Source organism: Lampetra planeri, chromosome 6, assembly GCF_965212315.1.
Source record: "Lampetra planeri chromosome 6, kcLamPlan1.2.h2, whole genome shotgun sequence".
Taxonomy (NCBI): Eukaryota; Metazoa; Chordata; class Hyperoartia; order Petromyzontiformes; family Petromyzontidae; genus Lampetra; species Lampetra planeri.
In genome coordinates, this window is record NC_136112.1 from 2,416,801 (window position 1) to 2,435,052 (window position 18,252).

Genomic DNA, 18,252 nt, shown 5'->3' on the forward strand with positions numbered 1-18,252 from the left:
CGATCCCCTTAACGACGGTAGCCGAATGTGCGCGTCACCCCCCCACCCCGGTTTGATGGATGACAATAAGTTAATGAAGATCCGGTGATTACGAAGCAACTTTCTTTTCATGAGCCCGTGAGAAGCAGCAGCTTGCCTTCGTTAGCGGCGCGATTCCGAACACGTTCACATCCGCAAAGGTGCCCATGTAGAGCTCCGTTCTGGAAACACAAATGGGGGGGAGAGGGGGGGGGCATTGTGGAGAGAGACAGAAACGCGCGGTGGGATTATGTCCAGGGTTATAAAAAAAATTTGATCATGATAATAGCCGACGCTTTACCCTTTCCGCCAGTAATACAGGAGGTGTGAAGATCTTGATTTGAAGCTTTCGTGACCGCAGGAATCCATACTCTTTGGTTCTTTCGGTAAAGTCATGTAGGTTAAACATTTTATTTTAGTGTAGGTGTTAAAATGTTCAGACACCAAATAGACACACAGACAGCTATCGCAAGGCATCGAGTCTGCATCAACCGCACACCGTGCCCACGGTAAAACATGCAAACGAGCACGCTTTGGAAATGTACTCCCATTGTCCTTGAGAAACCGATTGGCCTACACCAGAGCTCAAGCCTCCTTCACGGCTTTGTCTCGCCGGTGCTAAAGGGCAAAGAACGGCAAAGGGCGAACAGCGCACGGGCGATGCAAACGCTGAAGCATGAACGGCTCGGGTTAAGAAGTTGTAAAAATCTCGCGACAGTGGCGAGATGTTATCGACCTGCGCGTGGTATACAGACAGAAGGTCGTGGGGTTGATCCCGACCCTGATGTCTGTGTATTCGGAGTTTGCATGTTCTGCCTGTGGTTGCATGGATTTTTAATTGGGTCCCCTCCACGTTTAGAATCAACATGCTGCTAAACATTTTCACAGGATGAGCCACTACGTTGAGCTATCATTTGTGGCCAGGCTGCTTCTGAAAATATAATTATGTAGCTCAGCGGGCCTTAGTTCAGTAAATAGTTCAGTCCAGGCTTCTTTGCGTTGTCGCGAGTGTACCGGGGTCACCAACAATTTTTTTTGTGCGCGAGTCAAAACGCTGTGACAAACCTCAGGGCGGCATCGGCTCCTGCCATGAGCTGCTGGAACACCTTGAACGGACGCTCTCCCTCGGCCCTGTGCACCACGCACAGTCTGTCCAGCATCATGGTCTGGGGGGGCACCAAAGACAAAGATCCCCCGCATAGCCTTAACATACTGTTGGGGCAAGTGCTGTTAGCGAGCAGCGCCTATGAAGGCCGAGACGGCGCACGAGGGGGTGGGTGGCCAGCACCACGCCCGGCCGCCTTTGTCTCCCCAGTGGTGATGTTTACACACCGCACCAGGTACTCATTTTAAGCCGAGTCGACCGAGGGGATGCCTAGGACTGGTTCAGATAATCGTCACCGGTGTTGGTCGTGAGCGGGAATCGAACCCGGGTCGCCAGGTTCGTAGCGCAGCGCTAACCACTACACTACCGCTCCCCACACACGCACACAAAGGTCCCCCCTGTAGCCTCGACACAAACTGTTGGCGGCAAGTATTGTTCACGAGTAGCACCAGTTAAGGCCTGGCATGGCCACATGAGGAAGTGGTGGGGCCAACGCCACGCCGGCCGCATTTGTCTCTCCAGTGATAATTTTTAGACACCGCGCCAAGTAGGTGAGGCCCAGGACCGGCTCCGATATTCATCACCGATGTTGGCTGTGAGCGGGAATCGAACTCGGGTCGGTGCGTTCGTAGCACAGCGCACCAACCACTGTGCCACTGTACACACATGTGCACACACATACAAAGACAAAGATCCCCCGTATAGCCTTAACAGACTATTTAACAGACTGTTGGGGCAAGTGCTGATAGCGAGCACCGATGAAGGCCGGCACGGCACACGTGGGGGTGGGTGGCCAACACCACGCCCGGCCGCCCAGGTACTCATTTGAGGCTGAGTCGACCTAGGGGAGGCCCAGGACCGGTTCAGATAATCGTCACTGGTGTTGGCCGTGAGCACACACATACACGAACGTGCACACACACAAACCCTGATCGAGATCCGCTGTCTATTCAGTACCCCTGCACTATATTTACGTTCGAATCAACGGAACAATTCTTTGCGTGTCCCAAAACCAACCCGTTCACCTATGAAGAAACACTTTAAAAATGCCATTCGCTCAGCAAGACAAAATAAAACAAAACCGCAGGTAAAAATATGAAAATCTAAAAACTCACTCGATCGTGCAACGACAAACTCAGCAAATAGTGTGCCGTTAGGCGGAGAGAGGAGAGGGAGGGAGAGAGAGAGAATGTGAAAATACAAAGAGCTCCGGTTCGTCGTTCACGGGGTCATACTTCCCCTGACCTGCACGGAGGCGGCGGCGAGACGGCCTGATTGGTTGAAGTCGAGCGAGAGGAGCTGGGCGAAGCGCGACGATCCGCCGCCGCCGCCGTCACCGCCGCCACCCGTCATCGCCGCGGTGGCGGTGTGACCGAACGACTCAAGCACCGTGAAGGCGGCCCGCAGCCTCCCTGCTCCGGCGCCGGAAAATTGAGAACACAAAGCGGACATGATTTACGGCGGTGGCGGTGCGCGGCGCGAGAGAGCGGCGAGCGCTCAGAGCGGGCAGGCGGGCGGGCAAACGAGGCCACGAGCCGTGAACGTGAGAACCGTTGGGGCACCCCCCCCCCGTCCCCAACCGCCACAAAAATGAAAATTCGAACAAAAAATCTTTTCACTTTCACAAAGCAAACGAGCGAAACGGAGGATTGAAACAAAACGCGCGCTCGCGCGGCCGCGCGTGCGCACACGCGGTGCCGTGAGCGCGCGGAGAGACGGACCAGAGGAGCCCGTGGCTTTGAATGTAAATCTGTGATGTGTGTTTTGTTGCTTTGAAGACGTGTAAAAAAAAAACAACAACTTTAAACATAACCAAAATAAAATGCTACCTGTGTTGCAGAGAAGCCCTGGTGTGTGTTGCTTATCACCACCCACCCACTCACCCCCTTCCACCACGAGTAAGCAACAATTGTCAACGCGTAATGTCTCGAGAAATGCGGCCAACAGCAAAGATGAGAAAGATACAACAATAAAGAGACATTAAAGTCTCCCACTACTCAAATGAGCGGCGTTGGGTAATGCTCATCTCTGCTGGCATTCCTGACTCAGCGGTGGAAGTCTCTCCCATAGGACGAAGAGAGCCGCGTTATTGATGGGGAACAAAGTGAAGCTGCGCGGTGGATTGTTTTTTTATTTGACCCGGTGGCTCAAAAGGTCAGAGCAACCCTGAGCTTGCATCGCCGAGACTTCTGGGTTTGAAGTGGGGGCCTTCAGCCGTCTGTGTTCTAAATTCGGATCGAAAAAGCAGCGCAATGATGGCCTCACCGGCGAGCGCAATAAAATCAAATCTCACGACGTTAAATTCGATCTGTCGTTTGACGCGGTGATGGCGCCTACGCTGCTGCACGTGGCCTGCAATCCCGCACTGTGGAGGGAGCAGCAGCAGCAGCAGCAGCGGCGGAGGCGGCGAGGGTTGGTGGATCTCCGCACAGATTGGTGCACAACTCCCTTCCCGTGGCCGTCGGCGAGGAGCCGTAACCGTGGCTCGCCAGCAGAGGGCGGCTCAGCAACAATGTGGACTCCACCTGCCAGTGTGGGATAGAGCGTTGCCCCCTCGCACGCGTGCGTTTACTTCCAGGGTGCTGCAGTTTCCTCCCGCATGTAAATGCTCGGTCTGATAACGCCTTAATATACAGAAGACCGCAGAGATTGGGGGGGGAGGGGATTTAGAACGAGTCCCGAGTCAACACGTTCTCGAACGCAGGCCGATTGCACTGCTTATCGTGCGCGTTCCGAATGAACACGACTCCATCTCATGACACCGACAGCACTGTATCGGAATAAAACAGGCGGGAGGGGAAGACCCAAAAGAATGTTCAGAATTCACGTACCATGCGTGTTCACGTCACATCTAAACGGGACCGCGTCTCAACGCGCCGGACATGTTCACTCGGCAGAAAGGAGGCAGTCGGTCACAGGCAGAGGAGAATGGGCAGCACCAGAAGAGCGTGGGCCACTGGTGGCCCCTGGTGGCCTTTAGTGCGGCCCCTGATGTGCAGTTCCCCCGACAATACACAGATTGAAAACAACCCCCATCATCATCATCGTGCTGCTGTCAAACCCCCAATGGCTTCACATGTGTGGCGGCCCTCACACTGCTGATGTCTTATTGGCGAAAATGAGTGAAGAACGCTGCTCTAGAGAGAGCCTGGACTTGAATACGGACAGGGAGCCGACAGCACGGATGACTGGGGGGGCGAGAATGGGGGGGGGGGGGGGTAAGGGGCAGGGGCGGGGGAGGGTTAGGGCCATTCCAGACCGCGGGAGTCAAGACCCCGGCTCGCTCACCGCTGATGTTCTTGCAGGGCTCGAAGACGTTCCTGCCGCCGCTGGGGCGGGCGCCAGCGAGCGATCCCGGCAGGCCCCCGCCGGGCCCGCCGTGCGCCGCGAACGTGGCCAGGTACTCGGCCGCGTGCCGCGCCGCCGTGGTTTTGCCGGCGCCGGCGGCGCCCAGGAAGAGCAGCGTCTGGTCCTGGCGGCTGCCGAGCATGCGGCGGAAGGCGGCGCGCGCCGCCGCGTACACGTGGGGCGGCGGCGGCGCCTCCCCCTGGCAGCACCGCACGGCCCCCATCGCCTGGGAGGACAACAGCGGCGACGATGATGATGACGATGATGATGATGAGGATGATGATGATGACCCGTGTTTGCTTTTGAGTTAGGCCCACGCGATTATAGTTTGTAGTCGCTGAACCCACGCGGGCACCATTTGTCCACGTGGTGCCGATGTGTTCATCACATACAGCTCCTCCTCCCCCCCAATCCTTTTCACGATCGAATTGAACATCGACGAACGACGTTTCGCTCCAACCGCTCCGAGCCACCATCGGGCGGCCTGGCTCGCAAGTCGAGGATGCCGGGGAATGGCTGACAACGCTGAACACCTGAAAACTAACCATTTTTCAAACGCCACACGAAAGAAGAAACATTTCAAACATCTTCAAACGTTGCGCCGCGCGGACGGACGATTGGCCCAGGCCCGCACACTGGCCACGAGCGTCACCTCCGATTGAGGACGTCTGGCTACGTACGGTGCGAAAGAAGTTCGACGTGCACACGCACGTCGCAGCGGCGCGAAACGTTGCCCATCATCGAGTCTCCGGCGAATCGCTGATCGATTCGAACTGGACGGTGCACTCGCAAGTAGTTCAAAGTTGCCGCCGATGCTGCTGCCGCTGCTGCGGTGGTGTGGAGTTTTCCTCTCGTGGAAATGTACAGGGTGCTTCAAATAAATGTTAACACTTCCATGGGACTTCGTTCTTAACAGAAAAAAGAACGGATACAACTACACTGGAACATGATAACAAATGTGATGTTAATAGCTTCAAAAATCAAATCCCACGACGTTAAATTCGATCTGTTATTTGACGCGGCCGCGGCGGCGGCGGTGGCGGTGCCTACGCTGCTGCACGTGGCCTGCAATCCCACTTGTTCGCCATCGTTGTCAACGCGTGCCTGGAATCTTCTCCAGGTGGTCTCCCGACCCCGGAGGGAAGCACATTTCTCCTGGTGTCGTTGCAAATTCTCGGAAGTGTTCACATTTCTTTGAAGCATCCTGTATATCCATCAGTGTTGCTATAGATCAATGTCTCGGTGGAATACGGTGACGCCGGATGTCCCAATCATTGCCGAGCTTTGTCAAATTGCTCGCTGTTGTATCTCACGCCTTTTGATGAAACAACGGTGTATTAGTTTTGTATCCTCCTTTTACCCACCCCTCCCCTCCCCCCCCACCGTGCCCCCCCCCTCCGCCCCCCAAGGGGATCACCTCTTAAATGAACCAAACTTAAACCCTCTGCAATTTAATAGGGGACCAAGAGCAGATGGCGGGAGACTTTCAGGGCAGATTTTGGAGGGTGCCGCTCCGCGCCGACTGCCCACGCAGCAGCTGCGCGGTCTGGCAGCGGGGCTTGGCGAGCGTTGGCGACGAGGTGGTGCCGCCGCGGAAGGGACGGCCTTGGCCACGATGGACGCTCGGGGGGGGGGGGGGAGCGTGCCCAGAGAGAGAGATGCGCGCGCTGTGCAGACGCGGGGTGGATCGATGCGTCACGCGACTGTGCAAGATCGCGATGGCCGAAGGGGGAGGCTTTCATCCAGCAGTAGATTCTTCGTGGCTGATGATGATGATGATTTTAAGACAAGCTTCTAAACACCTGGTGGAGCGGTGGCGCAGCGGTTAGCGCACCGCCCTATGAAGCCAGAAACCTAAGTTAAAACGCTCATCTCTCAGAGCAAATCTGAGCCCAGTGTGGGGAATTCCATGTTCCTGGGGCAGGGACCAGTCTATCCGCAAGACGAGTAACTCGTGGACTTTCCTCCCAGTGATACCCGTTTGCGTCAACCCCTGAGTAATGATGATGGAGGGCGGACTCGGGAATTGAACTCCTTGCCCCCGGCGAGATTACAAACAACTGGAACGAGGCACGGGTGGGACGAAGAACACCTGAAGACACCGGAAGAGCAGAGCACTTCCACATAAATGTGGTTCATCCCCACCATCATTGTCGTCGTCGTCGTCATCGCCATCATTGTCGTCATCGTTATTCCACAACCGACAAAGCATTCAAGTAGATTTGAAGCTTTCGTGACTGCAAGGGTTGAGACTCTTTGGTAGGTAAAGTGATTTTGCCGTGGCGTGTTCCACCTGAAGACGGATGCTTGTGTTGCTTCCGTGATTTAATTGAGTTGTTTTCAATTATTTTATTTTATTTGTTACCTACGTGACTTCACCGAAAAAACCAAAGCGGATAAAGCATTAAACTCCCCACGACCCAAGGGAAAGCAGCCACCGCTGCTGTCACCAGGACAGGTGGTAACCCTGTACCCCGGCCGCGAGCCACGCGCTCCGCTTCCGTCGCAGGGGGAGAAACCGTGGAGCGATCCCCCCGATTGCCGGGGGATGCAGCCCCATGTCACCGCAATTACTTCCACCGTATTGAACTAAACGCGGTCGCAATCTCAGTTTATTTAACCAACATCTATTGCAATTAGGGGCCCCGTGACATCGATGAACTGCTAATGCGGCTCCTTTAATAACGCAACCTTCGATTCCCTCCCTCGCTTGGCAGGTGCGTAAGGAGGTTCATTAACCCTAATGAGTGCGAGAAAGGTCACGGTCAGCAGATTTACGGCACTTTGAGTTTCCTACCAAAGAAACAAATAATACCTCTCCCCCCCCCCCCCCCCCCGGTGCCTCCACTTGCCCTGCTCCCCCCATCCCCTCATTCTCTGGCACTGCCTCCAGCACCCCCCCCCCACCCCACCCCACAATATTTATCTTTACCCTGACAGTGGCGGCTACAGAGTGAAGTGGAGCGCCCTTTGGTGGTAAATTCATTTTTTGTAATTTTGTTATTTCCCCTGGTCACAATTGGAATTTCAACCAAAAAACCGTCTCTCTCTATTTTTATTTCTTCTTCTTCTTCTAAAGTGCAATTAAGACAATTACCTCTCTTTGTAATTAAAGCCCAGGCCACCCAGCGGCGCCGCGTGTAATTTCTACTTGGTAATTGGCCGCGGCTGCCGCCTGACAAAAAAAAAAACGAACGAAGGGAGGGAGGCGACGGGAGAGCAAAATTTTACTCCGGCCCTTAAAATTGTAAATACATTGAACTCCTCTACTTACGAACGAGTGAGGTTCCAGAGGTCTGTTCGCAAGTCCCAACTTTACTCCCGTCGATTCCAAACATGTTGTACGGCATGCACACTAAACGCGGGGAATGGATTTAAAAGTTGTAGAATTTCCCGTAGATGTAGATGTCACTGGTTTTTCATGTTTTGCAGATATAGATGCCACCATTTATTGCGTGGCGGTTCAACTTACGACTTTGGGGCCCAAACAGGCAACTGGACATATGGACAGGTTTGTTTGTATCTCTGGTAGTTCGTAAGTCGAATGTTCGTAAGTAGAGGAGTCCCTGTATACAATCGGCGACTTGCGCGGGAACACTTGAAGGAGCCAGCGCTGTCCCCGAAAGGTAAAAGGGGGAGCTCGCCCAGATATTTATGATCAGGTGGGGGGGGGGGGGGGCGGGGGGGGCGGGGGGGGGGGGGCGGGGGGGGCATTGAGACAATAGTCATAGTGCCCCTGCTCCGTGCACCAACTCCGGCGCTGTAACCGACCGGATTCGATGAAGCGTCACGATTTTGCCGTCGCCCATCTCTCTCTGGTCTCGTGCTGTCGCGACTTGTGAGTTCACGCGATCGATGAGGCGCTCGTTCTCTTTTGGTGAAACGTTCTTTCAGCACGGGCGACTGTGGACGGCGATAGAGTGTTGCCTCCCCCCCCCCTTTCCCCGCCGCTCCCCCCCCCCCCCCCCCACTCAACGTGTATGAACAACTCACGAATTGTCTGCCTCTTAAGCCGTAGAAGGACATGGTGTGGGTGTCCGTCTGGAAGCGTCCCACCATCCCGACGCCCCCTAACCCCCCCCCAATCCCCCCCGTACCTCGTCGGTGTGCAGCGGCGCCCCGCGGGCTGGAGCGAGCGCCAGCAGGTGCGCGCCGGCGTACGTGTAGGGCTTGGCGTGCGCGAGCCGCGAGCGCAGCGTGTGCAGCAGCGACGACTCGTTGAGGAAGAGCAGCGACGCCAGCTGCTCCGCCTGCTCCAACTCCGCCGGGTTGGCCTGCAGGGTGCGGACGGTGTGGTGGGCGGGGAGGGGGGGGGAGAGGGAAGGGGGGAGGAAGGGTGGGGGGAGAGGCCTGTATCCAGCAGTTGATAGACCATGACCTACAATAAATATAACGCTCGGGCCCTAAAATCATTACAACCCTGCCCCGGGTGATACTGGGCTCTGGAATCCCACGATTCTGAGCGGGCCCCGGCGCTATTTGGCAGACGGTGTCAATTAGTAAATTTGGCCGGAAAATAACGGAAAGTGATTTTACCGTCGCGCTGCGCTCGCTTGAGGAAGGGTCACAGCGAGGGGGGGGGGGGGCAAAGGTCACAGACTGGAGACCAATCAGCTCGCAGGGGCGTTTAACAGAACCCAAAAAACCTCGCGTGACTCTTGCTCAGCGTTCAGGAATGGCTCCGTTAATTCCATGTCCCTTGTGCGGCCGGCCGAGAAGTTGCGATTAACAAACAAGGGGGAAAGGTGGGGGGGAAGGAGGGGGGGTCCGGTGGGGGGGGGACGGGGGGGGGCTACAAGTTGAGAGCAGAGGGGGTCGAGCGGTTGGTGAGTGTGTGAGCAGAGAGTCGTTCTCTTCTCCTCCCCTCCCCTGCTGCCACCTGCTCAGGTGATGATGGCCAAGGAGCCGCACGGGGAGGGTGGGCCGGTGGGGGGTGGGGCGGTGGGCGGGGGGAGAGGGCCCAGTGGCCGTGGTGCTAGAAATAAACCTGAGATTACCGCGCTTAAAATAAATTGGGAGTGGCGCGCGGGATCGGAGGTGGCGGAGGAGAGTTTTCCGTCGCCGTGGCAGGGGAAATTGAACCGATCGCTCGTTCTCGTCTTTTTTCATGAGATTTTGGCACAACAAAAAATTTCGACCGATGAAGGAACGGCAGCCCAAGGATGGAACGCGCACGAGGGCACCGTGCTGTGCGCGGCATTGTGGTGCGGGCGTCGCAAGAATGCTGCCAACTTTAAAGTACTTTTTAAATTTTTACTCTCGTTTGCGTTGCTCCGAGCTTGTATTGACAGCCTCTCGGATCGACAGGCCCGGGGTGCAGCTACAAGACAAGAGCCGTCACGTGTTGTGGGCTGCGTCCTCCTCCGAACCGTGAGCCGTGAGCTGGGGCCAAATCTCAATCGTGACTGCAGAACGGCGAAGGTCATCCGGCGACAAACTGATTGGTAAACAAGGCGGCAAATGAATTAAAAGCCAGCGAACGCCCACGCTGTGACATGCCACGGTGGCATCGCAGGGAAGAGGAGGCGGTAAGAGAGGAGGAGGAGGATGATGAGTAGAAGAGGGGTGGAGGTAGAAAAAGAAGAATGAGTGAAGACAGGAGGAAGGAGTAGGAAGGAGGCGGAGAGAGGGGCCTTACCTTCTCCACCTCTTCCTCATCCACATCCACGATGGTCCCCCGCTCCTCCATCTTGAGTCTGAGTCTCCGCGCCGGCATTTCCGGAGTCCCAACGTCGGGCTTCAGCTCCGTCGCTGCAGACGCACGCGAAGAGATGCAGTCGGCAACTCCATCGGGTCGATCATCGAGTGGAAAGACAGTGAGCGTACAGCGTGCTGTCCACCCACTGGGCAGTGGGGGGAGTGGTTGGGAAGCCCAGGAACCGGTTCAGGTTTATCAATCTCTGGTAAATGTTCACCATCACCGGGAAACGAACTCGGGTTACAGCGCGCTAACCACAGTGCCACCACTCCACCCAGTATATTGCCTCTACATTGCACTGTCCTGCCATGTGTTGTTGGGGAGAAACTTACCCATTAGGGTGGTGGGGGGGGGGTAAAACTTCTAAATACCTTAGGGCCACACATCAACAAACACACAGCTTGGTCACTGCCACCACTGGCAAGTGCGGTGGCGAGATGTTAACTACCTCGCCTGATCTACAGGTGGTCGTGGGTTCGATCCCGACCCTGACGCCTGCTGTATATTTGGAGTCTGCGTGTCTCTCTCCCCGTGGCCGCGTCGATTTCTCGCCGGGTCCTCCGGGTTTTCCCTCCACCACCTCCAGACGAACGCATCGCTCACGCCCCGCCGCGCAAGGCCCGACCGGGTGCTTACCTCTCAACCCGCGACTCGTGTGACAATAGCCCCCCCCCCCCACCCGAACCACTCTTAGCGCTAATTCTCTCTCCCGTGACATTCCATAACCTTAACCCTCAGCGCCAGCTCTAATCGCTACGAGTTAAGCCCCGCACGGCGGCGCCCTGCTGCCAAGTAGTATTCGGCGCGTGTCCTCGGGAGCTGACAGCTTCCCTGGGGCGGTATTTTTCCTCCTCTTCCTCCTCGGCCCACCTGTTATTAAGCCTCTTGTTCGGTGGTGGTGGTGGGGGGGGGGGGGGTCTCCTTTTGCATAGAGCGGAACCTTCTGATCGCCTGCCAGGCAGCTCTAATCTACGGGTTTGCAGGATTCCGCGGCCGATGTAAATTTTTAAGTGTTTTATTATAATAAAAATATAAATCGGTTTGGAAGAAGGCATTCAATATTTATTGGGGGCGAGAGGCGGTCTGAGCCGAGGCGATGGATGCAATCTCCTTTCTTTTGTTTGGGGGGGGGGCGGTGGTGGGGGGAATAAAAATAAATCGCGGAAAGTAAACAGAACGGTACTCGCCAAAGGAAGACGATGAAGTTTATTTTTTCTGCACGTAATTTCATTTTTTTACTTTACTCGTCTTGACATTGTTTTTGGAAAGAGGGACGGATGGGAGGAGGGAAGGAGACTGCTCCGTTGGCAACGATCACCGAACTGATTCTCTGCACCCCCCCCCCCGATCCTTACGGTACTTACAGTCATAACAAGCTTTGGTGTGACCACGGCTGATAATGACGATGTATAGAAGCTGACAGAGCCACTACTCCGCTCTGACGCGCGTGCTTCTGAGATCCAGCGCTGCGGCTACAGTGAGGGTCAGTGGATCTCCGCACAAGCTGTCGCTTTAACCCGGCCTGCAGGGTGCATACGGCACGACAAAATCTGTTCCACCTGTACGGGGGAAAGAGTGTTCACCCCCCCCCAACCCCCCCCCCCCCCGTCTCGCGCGCACGCGTGGCTTGTCTCTGGGTGCTCCGGTTTCCTGGCACACATGTAAATACTCTTGATTGGGGGGGGAATACCTTAATATATAGAGGAGTGCAGACCTTGGGCAATTATTGGTATCGCCACCTCACAGCCTCCTCGAGCATTTGAGTCGCTCTCTCTCTCTCTCCATATACGCCGGGCGTATACAGTGCGGCACGTTTAAATAATGATTATTATAATGATTATTGTCGCGCTGTTAACAGCACAACATTAAGGGGAGGGGTTTCTGTCTCATGCACACACTTTTTTAAAAAAGTATTTAGTTTGCCGAGCTTGTTGCTGATGGGGCAAAGCTTGTCACGGGGTTTTATTTTGGCAGCCGATGGTTTTCCGCGAGAGCTTAGTGTTATATTCGCGAGAACGCGTGACGGGAACTCAGACGGACGGTCGGAGGGAAGCGGTGACGCATTTTCCCCGAGCATGGAATAAGGGGGCTGTCAGCTCCCGTAATGTCCGTGAAACCAACATCACCACATCGGTGAGTCTGCGAGTGCTACCGAAGGAGAGGCACGCCTCTGAAATGTTGACCTTCTTTGACGTGGGTTTGGCGGCAGAGCCACATATTTCATGAATTTCGGTCGCCAGTCAATCACGCCCACAGGCGACAGCAGCTTCTTAGCAAATGCCAAGAATATTACGAAAAACGTGGATCCTTAAAAAAATATATAGATGACATACCTCTCGTTAAACTAGGCGCTCATGTGAGTTTCATGGTCACGGTCAGGTCACCAACAATTCCTGCGATAATTTGCTTTTTTTTCACTTTATTTGGCCAGATTCCATCTCTGAGATTTCAAATCGAGACGTTTTGATTGCCACGAAATGATGAGCGTCTCTCCATGGCAACGGTAGGTGACGGGTGGCGGCCCGTCGCAGGAGCCATCGAAATGATAGGGGCTGTGTTGTGAGAACATTCTTAAAACCAATCATGTTGTTTGCATTTTTTTTAGTTTAACACGTAGGCTTTCGCGACCAATCTCATCCGTAATAGAGGTTTTTGTTTGGGTTAGATCGCGTAGTTGTAATTACTGGCGAAACGTCGCGCTCAGATTGTAAATGTTGTGGCTTGGCTCTCCAACACACCGGTGTGCCATACTAGTGACGAATTGGCCACGTTCTGTTTATGTGACAACCCTTACTAGTTGGCTATATCGGGTTGTGGCGGGTTTTAACAACACATTTATATATTTACGCGATCTAACCAAAGAAATACTATATTATGCATTTTTTTGTTTTAATACCGTCAAAAATTTGAGGTGCGCGAGGTTGCCACTAACAAAGCTCGTTGGAGCCCAACACCACGTCGGTCAACCGCTGACTCCGAAAGCGGTGAGCTCACGCTCTATCGCCGAATCCGGCTTCCAGAGATTTAATGGCACGGGGCCGCCGTGTTTGAATGCCGCGGCCGGCCAAGAGAGTTGATCGCGGGGGGCCTAATCCCCCGTTAAGAGCCCTCGCCAGCCTCCGCTGCTACCACCTCTACGCGGAGGCAAAGCGCGGACGGCCGGGGAGGGAGATTTGGACACGGAGAGCCGTGGAGCCGCGAGTAGTGGTGTGACGTGCACCCTCGATGTCCTCTCACCGGCCACGAAGCCGTCCTTCCGCACCAGCCAAACCTTCTCGGCCTCGAACCACGCATAGAAGCCCTGCTGCTGCTGCTGCTGCTCCTCCTCGGTTCTGGGCTGTGCGGAGAGATCACGCGAGGGTCAGGAGATATCAAAACCACGCGGCGCCCCCGCCGCTGACGCCACGTCGCCCAGAATGGTGTCGTCGCCGTCCCGTCTGGTGCTAGGGCCTCCGGAAGACCGCTCCTACCATCTCGTCGGCACTACCGACTGATATCGAGTGTTCGACGTGGACTAGCGGTAATGCATTTTGCCACTTGCAGACGTGAGAGTGGGTCATTGCACGCGGGGGCCAGCGTCCACATTTGCCAAATTTGAAAATTATCCACAATATTCCTCAATTGGCAGACGTACGCCTCAGGTCACTCTTGCAAATGAGACTGAATCTGCCTCTAGGTCTCACCCTCTGTGGCCACGAGGTGGTCACATGCGTGAAGTCAACGTTGTCACGTGATCAGGTAATTGTATGGGGGGAGGGGGGGGCAGCACTAGTGTCACGTGACTAGGTGATCAAACACAAGAATAAAGATCACATCATCACGCATGGGGCAGCACTGGCGTCACGTGACAGCGATGTCAAATTATACGGTGCCAAGTGATCGTACAGGGGGGCAGCACCAGTACCATCACGTGACAAGGCGACCAATCGCGCGGAAGGGGGCAGAATCATGGAGTGTGCACGGTCAGGGAGAACGGCGTGGTGGTGGCGGTCGTGGCGGTGGTGGCGGTGGTGGTGGTGGCGGTGGAGGTGGCGGTGGTGGCGGCGGGTGGCGGTAGTGGTGGTGGCGGTGGTGGTGGCGGTCGTGGCGGTGCTGGGATTTTAGGTGTCACGGCCATTCGCCGCGGCGCCATACCAGTTCAGGTGAAGCCTTGGCCTCCATCTTCTCTGGCTGCGGTGACGGCGGTGGCAGTGGCGGCTGCTGCAAGGGCTCATGGGAGGGCGTTGGTTGCTCGGTAATGGCGAGCACCGGCTCGAGCTCCACCTAAAGCCGACAATTACAGAGAGCACGCTTTCGGTTTTCTTATTAAAGTCACTCATCTGGAAAAAATAAAACGTGAAGAAAAAATAATAAAAATAATAAATGGCTCGGACCATTACTAGCATCTGGTGCAAGAAGATAAAACAAATTAACTGTTTACTTTATGACAAAATGAAGAGTTATTAAGAGCAAAAAAAAACATTCCCCACTAACCTTGGGCGCTTCAGACGCAGGTTTATTCTCTTGCGTGGGAAGGGGAAAAGTCATCTAATGCGACACACAGCGCAAAAACATTATTTCCAATTACACTCTATATTACTGTGTCAGAATCAAATTGCTTTTTTTCCACGGTCTCATCTTTTACAACATTATTTTTATTATTACATTTTTTTTCTATCTGCTTGAATAAGGCCGGCGGCGGCCACTCCGTTTTGGATGACCTCACCTCTTGCCTAACGGGCTCCATGGCGACCAACGTGGTGGGGACGTTGCAAATCACCGCATCTTGGCTGTCGGACACGTCGCGCCGGTCCCCCTGCGGCAACAACGGCAGCGGCTTCACAACCGGCGGCGCGGCACTTACGGGGTTTACCGCTCTCCCTCGGACGCCCCGCGAGTCGTAGCATCGTCGTCATTGTCGTCGTTGAAGTTCACGATCGCGGACTCTCCTTCACGGCATGGGAAGCCATTGAGATAACGAACCGACGATCTCATCGAATCATGCCGCCACTGAGAAGCCGGCCTGCGCCTGGACAGTACTTGACGGACAGGCGACCAGCGGTGCGCACAACGCAGGTGCAGTAGCTGTTCGTGGGCAGTAGGGGACGGTCCAGCAAACTCCATTGCCCCACCCCGCCACCTTCACCAACCGGCGAGGTGAAGTATGGTCAAAACAAACCCTCGCTGCCTGCACGGTGTGTGGAGAGGAGCCCCATCCTAACTGGACACCTGTGAAAAGATAACTTTACAGCTCATCGGATTCCCCCAGTATAAATAAAGTTTCAGATTCTGATCATCCAGCAGCGGATTGATGCACGACCTAGGTCGGCGCAGCGGGAGCCGACTGACGGAGCTTGAAGATGGGAAATAACTCCAAAATGCAACGTCGGAGTTAAAACGCGGAACAGAAAGATCCGCGGGGCGTGTGGCGGCACTGTAACCACCGTGGGGGCGCAAGCGCGACACGGCCGTGAGAGAGCCGTGAGAGAAATCGGCGTCCCTGCGGGGTTGGCGAGGTACGACCGGCGTAATTTCCTTGCCCGAGGCGACGGACCCCCTAACAACCCAAGGCCACGGTCCTACTCCACATGCAGGGAAAACCCAAAAAATTTGCAATTTTGTCAATCACACCACGTGTCCTTGAAGGGTGGAAATAAAAAGTATATCATACCAACAATTGCCCAAGATCTGAATTCCTCTATTCATCAAATAGTGAGTTGCTGAGACAAATTTGGAAGCAAACTGGAGCGCCCGGAGAAAACGCACGCATGCGAAGGGGGAGGTTGGGGGGGGGGGCAACGCTCTATCCCATGCAGAAGGAACAGACAGAGATCAGTCCGCACTCTGCTGTTACCGCTTTCTCCGGGATGTCAAAGGGCTGTGAACCGCCTAATCATTTGAAACAGGTGCGAGAAGCGAGCTCGCGTCTGACGGTGTCCGTGACAAACATCGTCCAGGCTCGGGGTGCGGATCCAAACCCCCAACCCCCGAACCTCAGCGGAGAGACGGCTCCTCCAGCTGCCCCGGCCCCAAAATAAATCACCACCCCAAGCAGGCGCATACAGACAAAGTTCCCTCCCGCCCCCCCCCTCCCCGTATAGCCTTCACACACTCTTGTGGCAAGTGCTGCTAGCGAGTAGCACCAATGCATTGATAACCAACAGAACGGGGGGGGGGGCGGCTTGAGCAGCCACACAATTAACAAACACAACAACAACACCACAACGGCGACTCGCAGCCTCCCCATTCCCGTAACGTTCGTTCTACCTGCGCCGCCTCGTCGATGGAAGACACCGCCCCCCACGGCCGTGAAGGTGCCACCTCCGCCTTTCCCTCCTCGCCGGGCGGTTGCGGCGACGGCGACGGTGCCACGGCCGTCGCCGCCTCCTCCCCCCTCCGCTCCACCACTCGCCGCACCCTCAGACGCGGCTCCTTGGTCTTGGCGCGCGACATGAGGCTGGCCAGGCCCTCGGAGATGGCGTCCGGCTTCCCGTTCACCACGGACGCCGGTGCCGCCGTTGCCGCCGGTGCCGCCGGTGCCGCCGGTGCCACCGGGCCGTGCTTTGCCGCGAGCCCGTCCGACCTGGGCGGTCGCTCTGCCGATTTGGTGACCTCCACCACCATCGACGCCGCGGGTGATCTCCCAACGGCGGTGTTGCAGCTGGGCGGCGGTGGCGGCGGCGGTAGCGCCGTCAATCCGGCATCTTTGCCGATCGCCGGTGCGCCGCTCGGAGCGTCGGGCTTTCCGCCGTCCTGCATCTCGGCGTCGGGAGACCGCGGCTTCCGCACAACGCGCCGGACCACCTTGATCACTTTCTTCTTCACCACGCTGCGCAACCCCGGGTCGTCAGCGGTGGTGGCGGAGTTGTCTGTGGGTGACGTGAGGCCAGGCGGCGGGGAGCCGATGTGGGAGCCGGGCTGCCCGTTGGAATAAATCCCCGGCGGGCCGTCCGCGCTGCCCTGAGAGATCTTGCGCACGCGGTTGGAGCCGCCGTTCATGACGAAGGGCGGCTGCAGCGAAGGGGACAGCACCCGCGATGGCGGCCTCCACCCCGGCGACGGCGGCTGAGAGACCGGCGATGACTTGCGCGCCAAACAAAATAAACAAACACGCACGCAAACGACAACAAGTTAACTAGATGTGTGCGTACGTGTGTGTGTATATATACGAAACGAAACCGATGGGCTACGCACGACGAACGCTGTCGATCGAAAGGAAAAGTTTCTACTCGCAGCAAAAAAGGAAAACCAAAAAAACGATTAAAACATTCCACCGGTGCACAGGACTCGATGTTGGAGAAACGGAGATGTTGATTTCTTTAAGACTTCAGCACGAGCGCGACCCGGAGCTCGTGCTGGAGGAACGCGCGACCCAGAGCGTTGACGTTAGCCTACGGCGTCCGCCACTGGCCGGGCTTCCTCGGGCCCGCGTTTGCCGCGGGGCGGCGTGCGTTACCGGCTGTTCCAACTTCATCTGCTCCTCTTTGCTCCTGACGGCCTTCTTTATGAATCCGGCTCCGTTGGGAATGCTCGTGGCGGTGGCGGCGGTGACGGCGGCCGGCTGCTTCAGCGCCAGCGGGCTGCTCTCCTCGTCCTTAACCTGATTGGCCGACGGTCACAAGGCAGGCCAGATTATCTCTCTGAGGGCCCAGCCCGGAGAAACGGACACCGCCGGCACAGCCGTGGACCTTTCCACGCATGCACGCACGCACAAAATCTACACGTGCCTCACCACCACCCGCCCAACCGGTGACCACTAGTTACAACTGAGGGGGGCAGAGGGGGTAGGCCTGAGTGGGCCCGTGACCCCCACTAATAAACAACAATTCCCACCCCACCTCCACGACGCCTGACTTGAGAGCCGTTTGCGTTCAAGTTTACAAAGGTCGTGGCCGACTGCTCCGTTGAGGCTGCCTCACACACGCCTCATCGCCACCGCTTCCTTCCTTCTGCCAGGTCACGTGGCAAGTGGATGGTCGACCCCTCGTGACCTGCGAGGTCGGCTCTTACAGTCTCATGCCACCCACAGAGCCGGTGGGTTTTTCTGCCCCCCCTCTGAGCCACCTTACGTGGTGCCCCTCCCCAACTCTTTGCAGGGCCACCC

At 56.1% G+C, this 18,252-nt stretch overlaps 1 protein-coding gene across 1 annotated transcript in view; it reads right to left on the reverse strand.

Moving 5' to 3' along the window:
* Positions 1-17,742, reverse strand: part of MYO18A (myosin XVIIIA) — a 73,210-nt gene extending 55,468 nt beyond the window's left edge. Inside the window, exons 1-12 of the mRNA XM_078595782.1 lie at positions 17,605-17,742; positions 16,416-17,231; positions 14,875-14,964; positions 14,643-14,696; positions 14,304-14,432; positions 13,407-13,506; positions 10,110-10,222; positions 8,569-8,745; positions 4,412-4,670; positions 2,369-2,535; positions 1,084-1,184; positions 137-200 (exon numbers count right to left, since the gene is read on the reverse strand). Coding sequence (XP_078451908.1) covers positions 137-200; positions 1,084-1,184; positions 2,369-2,535; positions 4,412-4,670; positions 8,569-8,745; positions 10,110-10,222; positions 13,407-13,506; positions 14,304-14,432; positions 14,643-14,696; positions 14,875-14,964; positions 16,416-17,231; positions 17,605-17,622 — 2,088 coding nt within the window. The 5' untranslated portion in view covers positions 17,623-17,742. The remainder of the gene's footprint in view (positions 1-136; positions 201-1,083; positions 1,185-2,368; positions 2,536-4,411; positions 4,671-8,568; positions 8,746-10,109; positions 10,223-13,406; positions 13,507-14,303; positions 14,433-14,642; positions 14,697-14,874; positions 14,965-16,415; positions 17,232-17,604) is intronic.
* Positions 17,743-18,252: the final 510 nt, after the last annotated feature.